General features: G+C 39.2%; 2 protein-coding genes across 3 annotated transcripts; both read right to left on the bottom strand.

Moving 5' to 3' along the window:
• Positions 1-5,594: 5,594 nt before the first annotated feature.
• On the bottom strand, positions 5,595-9,462 carry LOC311213264 (normal mucosa of esophagus-specific gene 1 protein). Of its 2 annotated transcripts, XM_084293153.1 has the most exons (5): positions 9,313-9,462; positions 9,010-9,098; positions 8,213-8,273; positions 7,442-7,533; positions 5,595-7,356 (listed from the first exon to the last, which is right to left on the bottom strand). In XM_084293153.1, the coding sequence occupies exons 1-4, from the start codon at positions 9,352-9,354 to the stop codon at positions 7,465-7,467; spliced, it is 261 nt and encodes an 86-aa protein (XP_084149279.1). In that variant the 5' UTR covers positions 9,355-9,462; the 3' UTR covers positions 5,595-7,356; positions 7,442-7,464. The 2 variants fall into 2 exon arrangements, with proteins under 2 accessions (XP_084149279.1, XP_084149278.1); XM_084293152.1 differs by having other exon boundaries at positions 5,595-7,533.
• Positions 9,463-10,060: 598 nt separating this feature from the next.
• On the bottom strand, positions 10,061-16,744 carry AFG2B (AFG2 AAA ATPase homolog B). Its single transcript, XM_084293176.1, has 8 exons — positions 15,588-16,744; positions 14,919-15,104; positions 13,815-13,973; positions 13,076-13,285; positions 12,416-12,643; positions 11,911-12,045; positions 11,079-11,204; positions 10,061-10,388 (listed from the first exon to the last, which is right to left on the bottom strand). The coding sequence occupies exons 1-8, from the start codon at positions 16,662-16,664 to the stop codon at positions 10,236-10,238; spliced, it is 2,274 nt and encodes a 757-aa protein (XP_084149302.1). The 5' UTR covers positions 16,665-16,744; the 3' UTR covers positions 10,061-10,235.
• Between the last annotated feature and the right edge of the window lie 291 nt (positions 16,745-17,035).

Genomic DNA, 17,035 nt, shown 5'->3' with positions numbered 1-17,035 from the left:
ACTGCAAATACATTTATTTGAATTAAAAAAAAAAAAAAAAAAAAAAGTCACACAAAAAGCAACCAAGAATGAAAAAGCCTTGCTAAAAATGAAAGCTTAAACACATTTACTTAATTTTTTCAAACTTGTATGGCTTTCTGACCTCTCAGCTAATCTATCTGCATCTACAGCTACCTCATTTGCTCCCAACATACCATGCAGTGTAATAAAAGTATTGAAATAAGTTGCACTTGATAATGCATCATACTGATCCTATGTGAATTTTGCAGTAAAAATCTGCATATTCTAAGACACCTGACCAGGAATACAAGGAACTCCAGCTTTTCAGAACATGGGGATTTTGACAATCCATGTAACAATCCAGCAGGATAAGCTTGGCATTCCTTGCTTATACCTCGCAGCATGCACCAGTCCTGTCAGAAGATGAAACACAGCTCTGTGAAAAAGGCTGAGGAACCACAGTAGGCCTCAGACACTAGCAGGTTACCTCTGGTCTACCAGAAAAGACTGATCTCATGCCACATACCATACAAAAGGAATAGAATGACAGGAAGTGGCTTGAACACTGGAGAGTTCTAGAAAAGGGTTGTAACCATGAAGTGGGAGAGCAACAACTCTGCCTTCTGACTGCACTGCTTCACAGAAGTTCCTTCAGGCAATGCTGAGTGGGTCGCTACAGACCTCCGGTCCCCCCAGTCTGGTTTGGGTGTTGTATCCTACTGACATTTTGTCCTAAGTCTGTAGATACCCAATTTGACACCATCTGATATCATCAATGTCTGTACAAAACTTCCACTCACTCCAGCAGAGAATTCTGCTTTCAAAATACGAAAAAAATAACTGCTGTGTAAAGTCACAAATTCAAAAGCTACCACCCCCTGCCCTGCTTCATGAAGCCAGCAAAATTCTGGCTGAGTGAGTGCTAGCCTAAAAAATAATGTTTCTGAATTTACTTAAAAAACAAACAAACAAACAAACAAAACCACCACCAAACATAAAAGAAGATACAAAAGGGAAAAAACTGTTTCACAGCTGTTGCTTCAACTGCCACCATCATGGTCTGCAAGGCTACAGGAATCCACACAATTCACAGTATTTAGAAATAAGCAACTACTTGACCACTTCAAGTTTGTGGTTTCAGAACATGAACATGTCACTTTCACATTTTATTGTCAGAAAACAACTGGATCAATCAGATTTCAGTCAGAAAACAGATCTTACTCAAAGCAAAAGATGTTATGAAGATATTAAGCAAGGAAGAGAATCCCATAATATTATTAGCAGACACTGTCTTTAGTCTTCCACATCAATATAATTAACAAATAGTTTTCAGTGAAATGGAACCTACCTAACAATACAATATTAGTATGTTTACAAATTTAAAGAAAAAAACTGTTTTACCTGAGTTTTAAGTGAGACAAAGCATACTTATGTATGAGGCAAATTAAAATTTTATTTTCAAAACTGAAAAACAATTATTCAGTATCTGCTGTTTTTAAAGCACATAGAGAAAGTACAGAAATCTTTGATTAAAGAGATCAGATTACGCATCTTTACCACTGTTACAAAAAAAATAAAGAAAACATTCTTACTAAAGTCATGACTGTGGTGGGTTTATTTTTTCCTTTTTTTTTTTTTTTTTTTTTGCATAATTTCTGAGTTTAAATCACCAGCCTAATTATAAATTGATATAATAATTTTACATGTTTAACTTTCTATAACACAGTACAGGTATATACTAATAAACAATACTAACAGCATAAGCAAGTTAGACCAAGACAATTCTATGTTTTTCTTATATTGTTTTGGTGGATGAAAGAGAGACATAGCATGAGGAAAAAAAAACGCGTCAGCAAGGGAAATAAGGAAGGAATTTCTGCAGCAAATAGGAGGGTGTGAGAGGCAGAAATCAAATAATACCTGGTTTCTGATATAGTAGGAATCAAATGTTTGAAGTTGAAGAGACCTGTTTTCAATTGCTTGAAGCTTATAAAGCTGGATATACATTTATCTGAATTTTAATATACTAGCACAAGCACTTTCTAAGTACTACAGGACCAAGGTCACAAGGATGACTGGCTTTATCTTAAAACATCACATTGTGAAGTCTAATGTATTTAGACAAAAGGATTTTAGGAAGTGTTACACACGTGGCCAAACCTTGGCCACCAGCAGCAGCGGATCTGCTGCCCAGAGCAGGTGCATAGCCACACACAGGCATCAAGGCCCATCACCCAGACAGATGGCACAGCCACATATCACAGTAGGCCCTGGCGTCTCCAGTCCAGCCTGGCCATTTCGTGAGGAGCCACAAGCCACAGGGTGGAAGCTGTGGCCTGAGTACAAGAGATGACTTGAGCGGCATGGGCCTGCCGTGCCATGGGGCACATGGCCAGGCAGGTGGCTTCAGCCCAGCCCCACAGCACTTGTGCCACACAGGTGACCTAACCTTGCCAGACTTAGGTGTAGGCAAGAGCAAAACAAAAGCAAGCACTTCTGCGCATGCTCCCACTGCTGTTTGATGAGACTTCTGTGTTTTTTTTTCAGACCAGCACATGACAAGCCCAAAGAAATTACTTCTGGGACTCTGACTTGCTAACTCTGCTTCATCACACCAAATAAAGCCCTGTCATTTCCTAACCCCACAGATACTATTTCCTAGAATCTCCCTTATTTGCTATACAGAGAAATCCTTTACCTCACAAACTACTTGAGACAGCACACCACCACAGAAAGAGAGTTTACCTCCTCAGTCCTCCCACCTAAAAATGGTGTATTTACACAGAACCCAGGTGTGGCAAGTTTACTCTCTTTGTACCTCTTCCCTCCTTGCTGCAATCGTCAGCCCTACTGAGGGCTCACAGCCTTCCAGCACTCCCACAGGTGGTCTGACAGCAATGCACGTCGAGGCTCATCCTTCTGCCCTCCCCTGCCTCACAGAGAAGGGAAGAACCCAAATAGCACTTACTGCACCTCCTTAATGAAGTGCTAATGAAAGCCCTGTGTCCCACCATTACTCGCCAGCTGCAGGCAACCCTGTGCTCCCTCCTCTCCACTGAGAGGTGGCTGAGGGAGATGGCAGCTATGGGACATGGAGGATCCCTCAGGATTCCCCTTCAGTGTGGTGGCGAGTAACAGCCTCTGGACAGCTGCTCTCTCATGTTGGCTTAACATGTAATGGAGTTTGTCTCTGTGAGGTGTCCTTAGAGGGCACTGCAAATCCCTCATTAACTCTACAGGAGGACATTGCTGGCAAGAATTGACATATAATGTTATCTGAAAGTAACACATTATTAAACTGAAATCCTTTGATTGCTAGGCCAAAGTACAGAATTAATAGGGTTGATAGAGCCTCCATGAAATGCCACAAGGGTGTCTGATCTTTGCACGGGGTGAGGCCCATAGGTACCTGTTCACTCTGGACTTTCCCTGAAGGGTGTAATTTGTGGTGATGGCTATTTTATGATGGTAGAATGCTTTCAGCAAACAATCTGCTTGCTGTCTATTCAAATCAGCACCTGAATGTAAAAAGTTGCCGAGTCCAGCCACAGCTCACCAGGTCTTCTTCTTCACTAATGCTTCTCCATTTCCATTTCAGTCAGGCTTTCAAGTGATGGTGTTATCTTGTGTGCTGCCTTTATGGCAGGCGTGTGCTATACACTGAAGACTTCAGACAATGAATTAAAACTGTGCTGAGTAGTGTGGCCATGTTTGTTTAATCTGAAAGCTTTTTTGGGAAGCATCCAACACCAAACAGCGGCCAGAACCCGTGAATCATTCCCATTACTCTTGTTTGTTTTCTACAGTTAGTCCTAGGGGCAAGAGCCCTCTGCACTGAGACAGATGACAACTGGAGGATGAACAATTTCCTTTAATGATTGCAACAGGCCCCACTGTAAATAACTACTTACTACAGAAATTACATGCACCAGTGAAATAACTAGGTAGTAAACTATTTGCATTGGAGAAACATGGAGGGGTAGGGCTCTCAGGCAGAGAAATGCTGACACACAGGCTATCATATGCAAAGAAAACCAAAGGAGAAACTCAGCACAGGTCTTGGATCCCATAAATCTTGTATCGTTCTGCTTAAGCCTTTAAGTACTACTGTAATAACAAAGAATTGCAATTAAAATAAACATACATAGCAAAGAATATATATATTTTTTGATTGTTAGGCTTCACTTTCTGGAAGTTAAAATGAATTCAGAGCATTTGAAATTTTGCTCAAAGATTTTGTGAACTTACAGAGTTAATACATGAAGTAATGGTCCTTACAGCCAGGCCATCAAGCTTGTCCCATGTCATGGCTCCTTTAAGGATATGTATGTTTAAAGGTGTATCAGATAAGATGGAGAAAGGGTAGAGGCTAAAATGAGGTTGACAGTCATGTTTTATCCTTCTTGGGGCCTAGCTCTCTTATTAACTCAAGAAAAGATAAGTATCTTAGTGAAAGCCTGGGAGACAGTAAGTGAAATACAGATCAGGAATTTTCTAATGACTCCTAAAACAAAAAGGAAGTATTTTAGAAGGCTGAAAGAGCTGGCATTTTATAAAGCCTGAATCAGACCCAAGAACAGACAGTAGCACTCAGGTTCCCCTGTATGGTACTGCTCCTTGAAAGCAAGGCTTAAAACATTTGTTAAGTTTCTGCGGATTGTTTGAACTGATGGATTTGTCTATTTACAAAATTACATAAACTTTTCTTACCCCAAATTTTATTTTTTGGGGGGACACAACTATTGCTTCAGTTTGCATGCATACTGCAGAAAACAACCTTCTATTCTTCCAGAAAACTATTTACAAATGGGCTTTAACAGTTATCAACTAGCTGCAGAAAAGCATAACTTGTATAGATTCTAATGATTGTGATGGTGATTAGCACCATTAAAAATCATTGCTAATGGTTTTTAATCCAGATTTGAAATTTTAACACGCCAATGAGCATTTTAATGAAACTTTGTAATTAATATGATAGTTGGAAGTGATATAGCTCCATGGAAAAGTACTAGCCAGGGTGAGTGAAAACAGCAATTGTTTAAAAACCAAAAACCTAGAACAGAAGTTTAAGTAGGATGCAGAAGTAGAAAAGAATGGAGAGAAGAAAGAAAGAAGTGAAATTTATTTCAACAGCCTCTAAACTGCACAAAGAATAAAAAGTCATGGGTTTGCATTACACAGGACAAGGAAATCTTACTGTTCTCATAAAAGTAAACCCATAAAATTCAACGGATTAAATCTTTACTGTCTGAACTCTGATGTTTGCAGAATAAGGAAATAACCTGTATATTGCTTTATTGCTTTATGTTGAACAGTTCTGGCGGTAGATACAGCAACTGGCCTTGGTATTCCCTACGGGAGTAATCTCATCAATACAGCAGACAGAATATTCTTAGGGATGGTCTGAGAACTCAAAAAGTTGTCCCAAGGACTTGGACAATCCTCATAATCTTTTTGAAGTATACGAAGAGATGATGATTTCTCACATTATGTGAAAACCCTTTCCACAAATCCATGATTTTTTTTTTTAAAGGATGCAGGTAACAAGCAAAACAATATATTATTACTTTTGCTATTATGCCCTAAGAGAAAACGAGAAGCAATAACCTGGGACTGATGGTAGTCACGCTGCCTAATGCACTACTGGAAGACACCAGTGAAAAGTGTTTAAGTACAAAAATCATGTAAAAATGACTTGTTTCCTTAATGTTGATATATTTAGGTCAAAAGAAGTAATAGTATTCAAAGACCATACACGTAGTTTACTTAAGGACAAACTCATTTAATTCATGCATGAACTTAGAGCACAGCACAGCACATCTTTTAATGTAATAGAGCAACATATGTAAATACACAGTAACTTACAGAAAATATTTTAAAACATTTCTCTATTTAAATGATTAAAAGTTTATTCCCCAGAGCACTAGATTTTTGTGGTTATATACTGATTGTCTTGTAATGTCATTCCTTAAAATGAAAGCTAAGCATGTATTCTGAAGTCCTGTTGTTCCTTTCACTCTTAAATATAAATGCTGCTGAGTCATACTTACATATTAAATATGCTGTATCTGCACACAAGTGTGGAATAAGTAAATCTTTAACTTCTCAGCATCGAAAAAATCCTTAAAAAACTTGAAGTCTCTGAAGCCAACCTACCTTAAGATTTTGGAGACAGTTTTACTAACTTGTTTTGTCTTTGCTACAGCAGAGGAAGCTACAGCACTAGGCTCACTATTACACACTTGAAAGGGGACTTCCTCAAATCAACTTGTTTCAGTTTTGCTTTCTTCCTCTCAGCAAATAACATGCATTCTGATCATCCAGTGTAGAAGAAACTATGTAATATATATGAAAAGGCTTGCAAGGAAAACATACAGAAAATACCCACAAAAAGGCTGTTTCACCATTGGATATACACAGATAATTAATTTGTTGGGATTATGGCATCCTTTCCCTAGCCAATTCACCAGTAAGGAAACTAAAGAGAAAGTCTTTATGTGGAGTCATTCCTAACTTTAATCTGTGTTATTTTCTCTTTGTTAAAGCAGAGGTCTCTAATATCTATTTAAATACAAACAAAACAAACAAACAAAAAAATCACCAAAACTGTGCTGCAAATTTAAGCTTGAACTACCTCCCACAAGATGAAGAAATTAACATTATAAGTGGTTTTGGGTAGTGTGTTTCCCAATTCTAGCATTTTTTTCTAAGTTTAAACAGGAGCAATATTTAAATATAACAGAAATTCTCTCATTTCTAAATCCCTTTTAGCCATGCTAAAGTCTTATGTGTTAATCCCGCAGTCTCAAGTAACATATAAGACTCCCTGGTGGATTACGCTGTGCACATGTGCAAGTTTTAGTATTAGGAATGGAACCTTATCTTAACTTCATCTTACGTTATCACATCTAATGTAGGAAATAAATACAAGTTTATTTTATGACGTGTTGCCATACATAGACATCCTCTGGCTATGACGACTATTTAGTCTGAATACAATATGCATGCTGCATTAAAATATAGGATAAAGAGGGAGCAGACCAAGAATCTTAATTTAGAAGGGCTTTTGGGTAATTCCCATTTATGGAATTTACATATAACATTGCAAAAGTTAAACAATTTTATTAAAAAACACTGTAAAATTACAAAACGGATGTATTTTGAGATAATAAAATTCTACAAAAAGGGTGAAGGTTTTTTCCATATGTAATTACCATCTGAATCTTCAATATCTGACATCAAATGCAACCTGAAAATGAGCTCTGAAACAGGTTTTTGGACTACATGGATGTTGTATGCCAACTTCTAAGGCAAAATGAAACTCCTCATCCAGAGTCCAAAAAATGTAGGGAGACCCTAAAAACGTAGCAGAAGCATTTCCGCACACTGATTTCAGTAGTCAAGTTTGTGCAGAAGTGATTCCACTAGATTCATAGAGTACCTTTTAGAGCCAACAGAAACTTGTCACTTTGTAAGCTTTCTGACGTTTTCCAACTCTTCTATGGGTTTCCATTTCTGATGGATTGTTAATAGCTGGATTCAAAGAAAATCATGGAAGAAATTAGCAAACCCTCAGTACTTAAGTCCACTGTCAATAAAATGTTAGTCTTCTCCCCACAACACCACACATCAACTTATTGGTGATAAAGGATTTCTAATAGCTTTATATTTTCCTAGTAAAAATAAGCAAAAATAACAATTATTATCACATCCAATGATTTGTTGAACAAAATCACTTTGATATTAATAAAATAATAAACCCAAATATTATTCACAGATAATTGTATTTTTCCTTGTCCTAGGTGCTCTACTAAACTAAGATTTTTTTTTTCCTTACAGTTATAATACCCAATAAGCCATTCTCAGTCAATTTTGTAATTCAGGAACAATGCAAATGTAAACAGCATTTCCTCTACAGTCCATATATCTACTGTTATCGATGGAATTGAGTAAGTGGATGTTGTGGGGGCCAACACCAACAAATAGACCACAAATTCAGCAGTTGACCGAGAAGGAAATACCTTAATTACTATCATTAACGTAGGGAAAATTCTTTAGATATAGTAATGAGCTATGCAATCATTTCTACTTTTAAATAGATTTCAGCTTTACATTTTTTCCTCATCCATATTTTGCTAGTTCTTACACATTATAGTCATTGTATTGGAAAAAATATGCCATTTACACTGACTGTATTATTCACATTAATTACCTTCTGAGGCCGGGTAGGATCAATAGTTTCCCATGGCTCTGGATTGCCAGTCTTGTTAATGCTTTAAGAGAAGAAAGCAAACTAGGTACTATGTTTTAGGGTGTGAACTTGCACATACTTTTCTACACGAGGAATCTATTAGCAGTAGAACTATTCACATAAGTAGCTCCTTGAAACACATGTTTACAGGTTTGGTCAACTCTGTATTTTAAATTCTGGTTAGGCATCAACTACGGCTTGCTTTATTTGTAACTTCCAAAGCACTAACATGCCAATATTGTTTGAGTATAAATGTATCTAACATTAGACAAAAAAGCTGAAAATCAAAACTGAATAAAGATGCAAATAAAAAGGGGATTCTGATCCTGATGGCTAAAATTATCTATTTTAGTCACTTTAAAGTAAATACAAAATATTCCAAAAGCTTAGAGAGTGAAGGACTTGGCTCCAGTTTAACTTGTTTTAACTTTGTATTTGCAAATACTGTTCTTTAGATACAGCCTGCTCGCCCCATATCTGAATGGCCTCTACCCAATTGTCTGAGAACAACTAAAACCTATTACACCTAAAGCCAAGAAAAATAAATATTATCTATTAAATCTTAAGTTGGGAAGCCATCTGCATTACACTATATTTATTAATTTTTCAGTACTTAAAGTGTGTAGATGTCTTAATCTTTCCTAGTACTTTGGAACATGCACTTGGATTTTTTTCTTTTTTTTTCAGGAAAACGTAACTGTCAACTGCCTCCGCAGAGATGAACAAACCAGCATAAATCCGAGCAGTATTTCGCTTACATCACATCAGACTTGCTGAAGAGGGAATAGGCAGAGAAAGCAACAGCCCCAACTGCTGCGAAAGACACGACTCCAACCAGGGGAATGAGCTGAAAGACACGATGTGCAGAAGAGTTGAGGAGCAACCTGTCCTGGCTGAGCTCGGGAGGGATTTGTAGGGGCAGGGAGCCCGGAGGCAGGCTGAGCTGCTCCCCGTGCTTCCCAAGCCCTCAGGGGCCGCACCTCAGGTGCCAGCGCCCGGTCTCGGGGCGCCCACCTCAGCACAGCCGCCGCCGGGGCTCTGAAGCGACCCGAGGCACTTACTTCTTTTTTCGATTTGATTATGTGGAAGAAATTCGTGTTCATCCTCGCTGCGGCTGCGGACCTGGAACAAACAGGGCTGTTAACCGAACCTGGGCACCCCCCGGGCGCGGCGTTACCTGACGGGACGGCAAACGAACGACCTGGCAGCGCTGCGGCGGGACAGCGGCACGGGGCGCCGCGCCCTCCGCTTTATATAGGCGGGGAGGCTCCCGCAAACAGGCTCCCGCAACGCCCGGAGCAACGGCGCGAGAAGCGCGCGCGCCCCCCGGCGGGTATCCCCGGCTCCTGAGGGGAGGCTCCCCTCGCCCGAGCCCTGCTGCCAGACGAACATCACGGCAGGGCAAAGGCCTCGGCCTGCCTCGCTTCAGGGCCGGGCGAGCGGACCGAAAATGGAGCCCAGCTGAAGTCTGGCCCAGTTGCTGCAGCAAAAACTTAACCGTGGCCCTAAACTTTTAACCTGCCTTTGAGAAAGCAAGCCTTTAGATATGCACATATGGAATGGCTTGTCTTTTTGCGTAGTATGGAACTTGGTTTCTCATACTTCACATTCTGAAAGCTTTTCTGCCTTCAGTAGTCACTCTGTCCTTTTCAGACTTAACATTTTAAATCAAATATTCTTACTGTGCCAGTGTTTATAAACAAAACTAGGAAATGTATAGTAAAACAAAGCTGTTCTGTAGTACTCCATGTAACTATCTCAACGATCCATGTCATCCAATGGAAACCTAGCCCAAGCAACCATGGTTTCAGTTTATTCATTACTGACATTATGCATTTTTCACCTGTGAAATTTTACTGTATTTCATACAGATTGAAAACTACAGTAAGTACAGTATGAAAAAGCAGGAAAGATACAAAACGCTTCAACTCTCAGTCTTCGTGATATATTTAAAAATACTTATGCCATATCATTCCTTTTTGATTCAAGATGTTAATTCTTGATTATAAAATTGTTCATAAAATTCCAAGTCTTTTGTGCTTAAAGACGGTTTTACAGTCCTCAGTGATTTTACAAAATGCTCATGTTTTACAGTAGTTGCTTCAAGTCCATTCTCTTGCAATGCCAACAAAGCAGCCTTTAGAAAAGAAAAGAAAAAAAAAAAAAGCTTGAAATGCTTATAATATTAACTCACAAAGAAGTTACTGCAAATATTTTAAAACATTTTACATGAAACCAAATTTTATACAATGCTGTTCTCAGATACTTTGTCTGGATTATATTTATCACTAAACACACCATCAGGTAAGACTAATGTAAATTTCACATTTACTTTTTGTCTGTATTAGAAAACATATCCTTGATCATTTACATATTGGATTTTCTTCCATTTTTTTTTTTCTGCTTTCAATATAATTTTGCTCAAGTATTTATGGACTGTTCTGTTTTTTTCCACTCTAGCCTTGACAGTACATGCTGCTTTCAGCTAAGAATGCCGCAGTTGCTTGCAGTACACAAAATATGATTCCTCCAGATGTGAGCCTGAATTACAAAAAGCCACATGAAATAAAAGGTAGTACAGCTCCCACTTATGCCAGTAGAATAACTTCCACCAGTAAATTATCACGGAAACCCTTTATACTTACTTGGATTTTTATTTAAAGAATTCTTGTTCACTCCTGTTTTATTCATTCTCTTTATTTTCAGCGGTGGAATAATCTGTCCTACAGATTATTCTAGAGGCTTGGTAACCTCTAGAAGTTAACTATTTTCATTGAAAGGTAAAATTTATAGTTTATTTCACAGATTAACCATGAATATTTCATACCTCCTTGCACAGATTTTCAATATCAGCTCCAGAGAAGAGGTCTGTTAGGACTGCTAAATCTTGCAGTGCCACATCAGAATCTAATGGAATTTTTTCCGTGCAAATTTTCAAAATGGAAAGCCTTCCCTGTAAATTGGTATATATTAAATGAGAAAACAAAACCGAACAAAGTAACACTTACTCCCACTCCAAAGCAATAAAAAATCTGAAATCAGAACTAAGAAAGATCTGGGAAATTACCAAAAGCAGAACTACCATATTTCTGGTGAAAGAGTAAACAAAATACTATTAATGGAAATATTCACTCTTGCGGTTATCTCATATATTAAAGTCTGGTATTCAGAGTTGCTCATTACTTCATGAAAATGCTATTTTACACTGAAAGTTCCATATTTGTCCTGCTGTGGGTCATCTCTTCTTTTTGAGGGCCTCAGGGCAAATAGTTATACCACTGAGCATTTACAGGGCACAAGAGATCTGAAGCAAGGACAGCTAACTTGTTATGATACTTCCTAAACTGCAACTTGATTCTGTAAATAAAGAATTATTTCAGATTTTTGGCTGTTTTCTATATGCAATAGTGTAACTACACGCACCAGTTCAAAAATTACTGGTATTTAAATTACAAATAGGATTATTCCTTTTTAAACTTCATGTACTTTGAATCTGGTGACTCATTTTCGTGAGCCATCAATTTTTTACTATATAATTAATATATATTCCTATTATATATTTATATTATTGGAATATTTCCCCTTTACTCCTGAATTAAAGTATGCTGGCAATTTCTCTTTCTCCATTTGAAGCCATGTATGGATTCGTAATACATCACCTTAAGATCTGGAGGTGGAATATAGATCACCCTGTCTAGCCTTCCAGGACGCAGTAAAGCATCATCCAACATATCTGGTCTATTTGTTGCAGCAACTACCATGAAATCTTTGTTCAAAGTTTCCTGAAACTCTAGCTGAGTAGAGAGATTATATAAACAAGTTAGTGCAACATGGAAAAGATAGGTAATATCTAAAGACTTTTGTTAACTACTAGTAAGAAAATAAAAGGGGAAAGAAGAAAATGCATCTCTGTATGTGTCTATTTCCCTTTTAATATCAATATTTTATATATCATTTTATATAGCATTTTATTATTTTATATTAATATTTTGTGTATGGGTATTTTGCTTGGACAAAGTCTCACTGATGAACAGCATATACAAAACCAGCAATCTATAAATGGTATTTTATAAAAATCAGAAACAATGACAGAATAGAATAGCACATTTTTAAGCCTAAGGATTTTAAGTTTAAAAACATGAATGCCAACAACTAAAAAATTACCTGTCTTTCCTCGTCACTTAATTCTTGACATTGGCCCTCAAGCTGTAGTTTATTTCCTCTCCTTTCTGTGACTTTCAGTCCAATGCCATCCAACTCATTAAGAAGAACAGAAAGAACTCGTTCTGAGACACCATGGCCAGTTTTATGGTGTGACCGAGACCCTAAGATAGAATCAATCTCATCTAGGAATATTATTGCTGGAGTACTTGCTCTTGCTTGGCAAAATACCTATTTTTGGATCGATAGAATAAAATGTTAATGCATACTTTCTACTGCGTAAGGTGAAATCACCTGTTTACATTCACTCTGTATTTTGACTTAATTATGCAACTTTAAAGATAAATTATTTCACAAAATAAGATGCATTCATTCAAAAAGCCATTCTGGATTACATTTACTACAGACAGATTCTGCTTTTTAATTAAATTCTTATGTGAACTAACAACAAGAGGGGTAGAAATACTTTCAAAGTTTAAAACTGGTATCATTTTAGGGTTAGATTCTCCATTTACACAAATGTGAAAGCATTATCTTTTTCTATTTCAAAACTAGGTAAATTTTAACTATCATTTTTCCAATAGCAAAATTTAGGCCTAACTTACACTTCATAAAAAACAGGCAAAAATAAACTTTAGATCTCATATAAATTAAAAACTGTACCTGAGACAAAATCTTCTCTGAATCTCCAACGTAAGGTGAGAAAAGGTCAGCACCACTTACAGAAAGAAAGGAACAGTGACAACTTGTGGCCACAGCCCTCACCAGTTTGGTTTTGGCACACCCTGGTGGCCCATAGAGAAGAACACCCTTTGGATGAGACAGACCCATCCTAGCAAATGCCTGAGGAAATTTCATAGGCCACTCAATGCACTGTCAATACATAAAAAAAGGGATGAAATTCTCAGTAAAGGAACTAGAGTTCACAGCCAATCATTAAAGCAGCTAAGCAAAATATTTCTCTCTTTGGTTCATGCATTAATTTTAAATCAACACAGAATACTAATATGGTCTTTCTTGGTATGAAAAGACAGACCCTCCTCGTTCCCTTTCCCTCCTTCTTGAAGTTTCCTCTCAGCTTCAAACAGAATAAAAGGCAATCCTTGAAGAATGACATGCAAGAGCCACATCTGGCTACAAACTCAGAAATGTACTGCTGCAGTTTTTCAGATACTGGAAAGCATGATAATTATTTCATGGTATTATTGCTGTTATCCTGGGGCAGGAAGGTTTTTAAATCACAAGCACTACAATAACTTAATGTAGTAGAAAATAATGCTTAGAATACAATTTAGAATCATGTAATTTGCTAGACAATACATTTCTATAATGTAGCACATAGAACACCTTGGAGCACATGGCCATAAACTGCCTTTTTATCTAAATACATTTTATACATTACCTGTTTTAAGTTCAGTTTTACATCTTCAAGACCACCTATTTGCTCCCAAGTGACTGGCTTACACTCTTTTAGTCCAATTACACTTCGAAACGAGGATGGTTGAATTTTTTTAAAAGCTTCTTGGAAATTTGCCATCTTAATCACCATTTCAGTTGAATCCTGAAGAAAATCAAATAAAGCATATTAATAATGTTTTTACATAATAATTTACAATGCTCTATTAGTATGCCAAACACTTCACAAAAGGATGAATGCAATCAATAGTCAATTAAATTCCTGCCCTAACAAGCTTAAGCACTGCATACAAAAAGATGTAGCACAAAGTAGAATATATTCTCTTTATTGAAAATTAAAAACAAAACAAAACAAAAAACAAACAACAACAAAAAACAAAAACAGCTTATCAGAAAGGAATATTTTAGGGAAAACTACCGTTTTTCCCTAAATTATTTTTCCATTACAGAGTGACCTACAAAATTAAAGAGTTGCTAGATTCAGGGTTACTACACATAAATGCCTTGATTCTCTTGAATACAGAATCACAGAATCACAGAATTTTCTAGGTTGGAAGAGACCTCAAGGTCATCGAGTCCAACCTCCAACCTAACGCTAACAGTCTCCACTAAACCACATCCCTAAGCTCTACATCTAAACGTCTTTTGAAGACTTCCAGGGATGGTGACTCCACCACTTCCCTGGGCAGCCTGTTCCAGTGCCTCACAACCCTTTCAGTGAAGAAGTTCTTCCTAACATCTAACCTAAAACTCCCCTGGCTCAACTTAAGCCCATTCCCCCTCGTCCTGTCACCAGGCACGTGGGAGAACAGGCCAACCCCCACCTCGCTACAGCCTCCCTTGAGGTACCTAAAAAGAGCGATAAACGGTCTAGCATTCATAATTCTCAAAAAGTCTGCAAAATGCAGTTATTAAACTGCAAATGCAGTAAAAGCATTGGTATATTTACATTTATAATACATTTAGTGCTTTTCAGCATTTAAGGTTCTGACTTTTTCATCTTCTTGAGAATTTCCAGGAAAACTAAGTATTAATGGAGAAAATGTAGTACATAATAATTACATTCACCTTGATTAATTTGCAAGCATACCAAAGAACTGTGGAACATAGCCTGCATAGCAGCTTCTCTGCAGAGTGCTGTAAGGTCAGCTCCAACATACGCAGCTGTAATTTCCGACAGTTTAATCAAATCAACATCCGCAGAAATCGGCATACTAGATGTAAGCAACTGCAGGATGGATCTTCTCTGCATAAGTGTTGGTGTCCCAATAATAACCTAAAACAATAAAAATTTTAAGGAGATATTTTGCTGTATTCCTCTTATTTTGTAGACCTATGCAAGCAATTTGTCTCTGCTTTATACTGTGTTCTGAAAATTTACCTACCTGTATTGCAACTAGTTTTACAAGAAACCAACAGCAGCATACAAATGATAAATTTTTAAAGCACCTTTCATTTATGCTTACCTTCCAAGTGAACAGTGTTGTATAAAGAGTTGTTCATAAGACACTGTCAGCTGTCACTGTCACTGTTCACCAAATACTGTTTTAAGGTAATATACAAATAAGAACATAAGTCCTAGGCAAAGACGTTATTTCAGTGTTCACAACAGAGAAACAGGACATATGTGTCAAATCTGTGGAATCCCACTACAAAACATGACTAGTAGCCATTTTTCCCTCTAAAAAAATGAATTACTATATTAAGTGTCCCCCTGGAAAAGAAAGGAAATTCTTTATGTGTAACAGGGTTTGCTTACCTCTCTGTCAAATCTGCCAGGTCTTCTCAGTGCAGGGTCTAAGGCATCAGGCCTGTTTGTTGCTGCCATGAGAACCATCTTGCCTTCACTACCTACACCATCCAGTAGTGTTAGCATCTGAGCAACAATACGATCTTCAGGAGCATTGTTTGAACTTCCTCGCTTTGGGCATAAGGAGTCAATCTCATCGATAAAGAGAATAGTTGGGCCTTCATGGGACATTTCTCTGCACTTTTCAAAGACTCTTTGCAAATTCTCTTCACTTTCTCCTGGCCTGGAACCATAAAGGGCTGGGCCACTGATGCAAAGCAGGTATGCACCCACTTCTTTTGCTACTGCCTTTACCATAAGAGTTTTCCCCACACCTGGAGGGCCTATTAGTAGCACCCCATTAGGGACAGAAAGCCCCAGCTTCTTAAAAGTTTTTGGAAAACGGAAGGGCAAATCAATCATTTCTTTCAAAGTCCTTCTCACATCATCCAGTCCCGCAACTGAAATATTTCCTGTGTCCTCCGATAAGTGCCTGTACCTTTCTAGAGTGAACACCTCTTTAATTTTTACACTTGTTTGGGGGGTTATCAGTCCGGCCTCCTCTGTCAAAGGGTCTACAGAGAGAATTTCAATGTGCACCACAGGAGTTTCAAGATCTGGGGCGACAGTAACAACGTAATGATGGGAAACATAAACGTTTCTTAGCAGGTCCCTGATCATCTCCTGAAGCACTGCTCGGGGCATGGCCTTTCGCAGCGCCGAGCTCTTCACGACCACGTTCACGGTCGCCTTCTTTAGGCGGCAATGGGGCAGCAGCTGCAGCCGGCCGAGGCTCAGCGTCAGGCCCCTCAGCGCCGCCGCCGCCACCCCCGCGGTCCTGCAGGCCAGGTCAACCTGCAGGTAACCGTCCGCCAGGTCCGCCCTGGGCCAGGCCGTGCACAAGCAGCTCCCGCCGGGCACGGAGATCCTCAGCGGGGCCCCGAGTGGAGCACCCAGGAAGGAGAGGGCGGCAGGGCCCAGCCTGCACCTCTGCGTGCCCTCGTCGCCGGGCTCGGGCGGGAGCAGCCTTAGGGGCACCGCCTCCATGGCGGGCAGCGACCGCAGCGCCGCGGGGGACTCCCCACTCACCCCTCACCCGGCAGTGCCCGTCCCTCACAGCCGCCGGCCATCCCTCCGAGCCCCGCGCATGCACCGCCTCGGAGCAAGCGCACTGAGGGACTGCACCAGGGCGGGACTTCGCCGTCCCTCCCGCTCCCGCCTCGCTCTTGCCCCCCTCAGGGCTGTCAGGGCACTGTGAGGCGAGCCCCTGTCTCACAGACCCCTCTCAGCCTTTCACACCCTCCGTGCCCAGCCGAAATGGGGCTGCCCTTGTCGTGGCCAGCCACCTTGTTCTCCTCACTGCTGGACGTGCCGGCGATCCCTCGCCTCCCTCAGGTCGTCTCCTCAGCGCCACCCGC

This window comes from Netta rufina (assembly GCF_964035555.1).
Source record: "Netta rufina genome assembly, chromosome: 11".
Taxonomy (NCBI): domain Eukaryota; kingdom Metazoa; phylum Chordata; class Aves; order Anseriformes; family Anatidae; genus Netta; species Netta rufina.
The sequence above is the reverse complement of the archived record's forward strand: the minus strand, read 5'-3'. Positions and strand labels throughout refer to the sequence as shown.

What these genes read in the sequence shown, in the direction of transcription:
- LOC311213264 (XM_084293152.1), bottom strand. Translation starts at nt 9,354, where the DNA reads ATGAACACGAATTTCTTCCACATAATCAAATCGAAAAAAGAA. An exon ending in TAATCAAATCGAAAAAAGAA is followed by an intron (nt 9,099 to 9,312) that starts GTAAGTGCCTCG and finishes CGTGTCTTTCAG; the next exon opens with CTCATTCCCCTGGTTGGAGT. An exon ending in ATCCTACCCGGCCTCAGAAG is followed by an intron (nt 7,534 to 8,212) that starts GTAATTAATGTG and finishes CTTTGAATCCAG; the next exon opens with CTATTAACAATCCATCAGAA.
- AFG2B (XM_084293176.1), bottom strand. Translation starts at nt 16,664, where the DNA reads ATGGAGGCGGTGCCCCTAAGGCTGCTCCCGCCCGAGCCCGGCGACGAG. An exon ending in CTATGTTCCACAGTTCTTTG is followed by an intron (nt 13,974 to 14,918) that starts GTATGCTTGCAA and finishes GATTTTCTTCAG; the next exon opens with GATTCAACTGAAATGGTGAT. An exon ending in CAGAGAAGATTTTGTCTCAG is followed by an intron (nt 12,644 to 13,075) that starts GTACAGTTTTTA and finishes ATCCAAAAATAG; the next exon opens with GTATTTTGCCAAGCAAGAGC.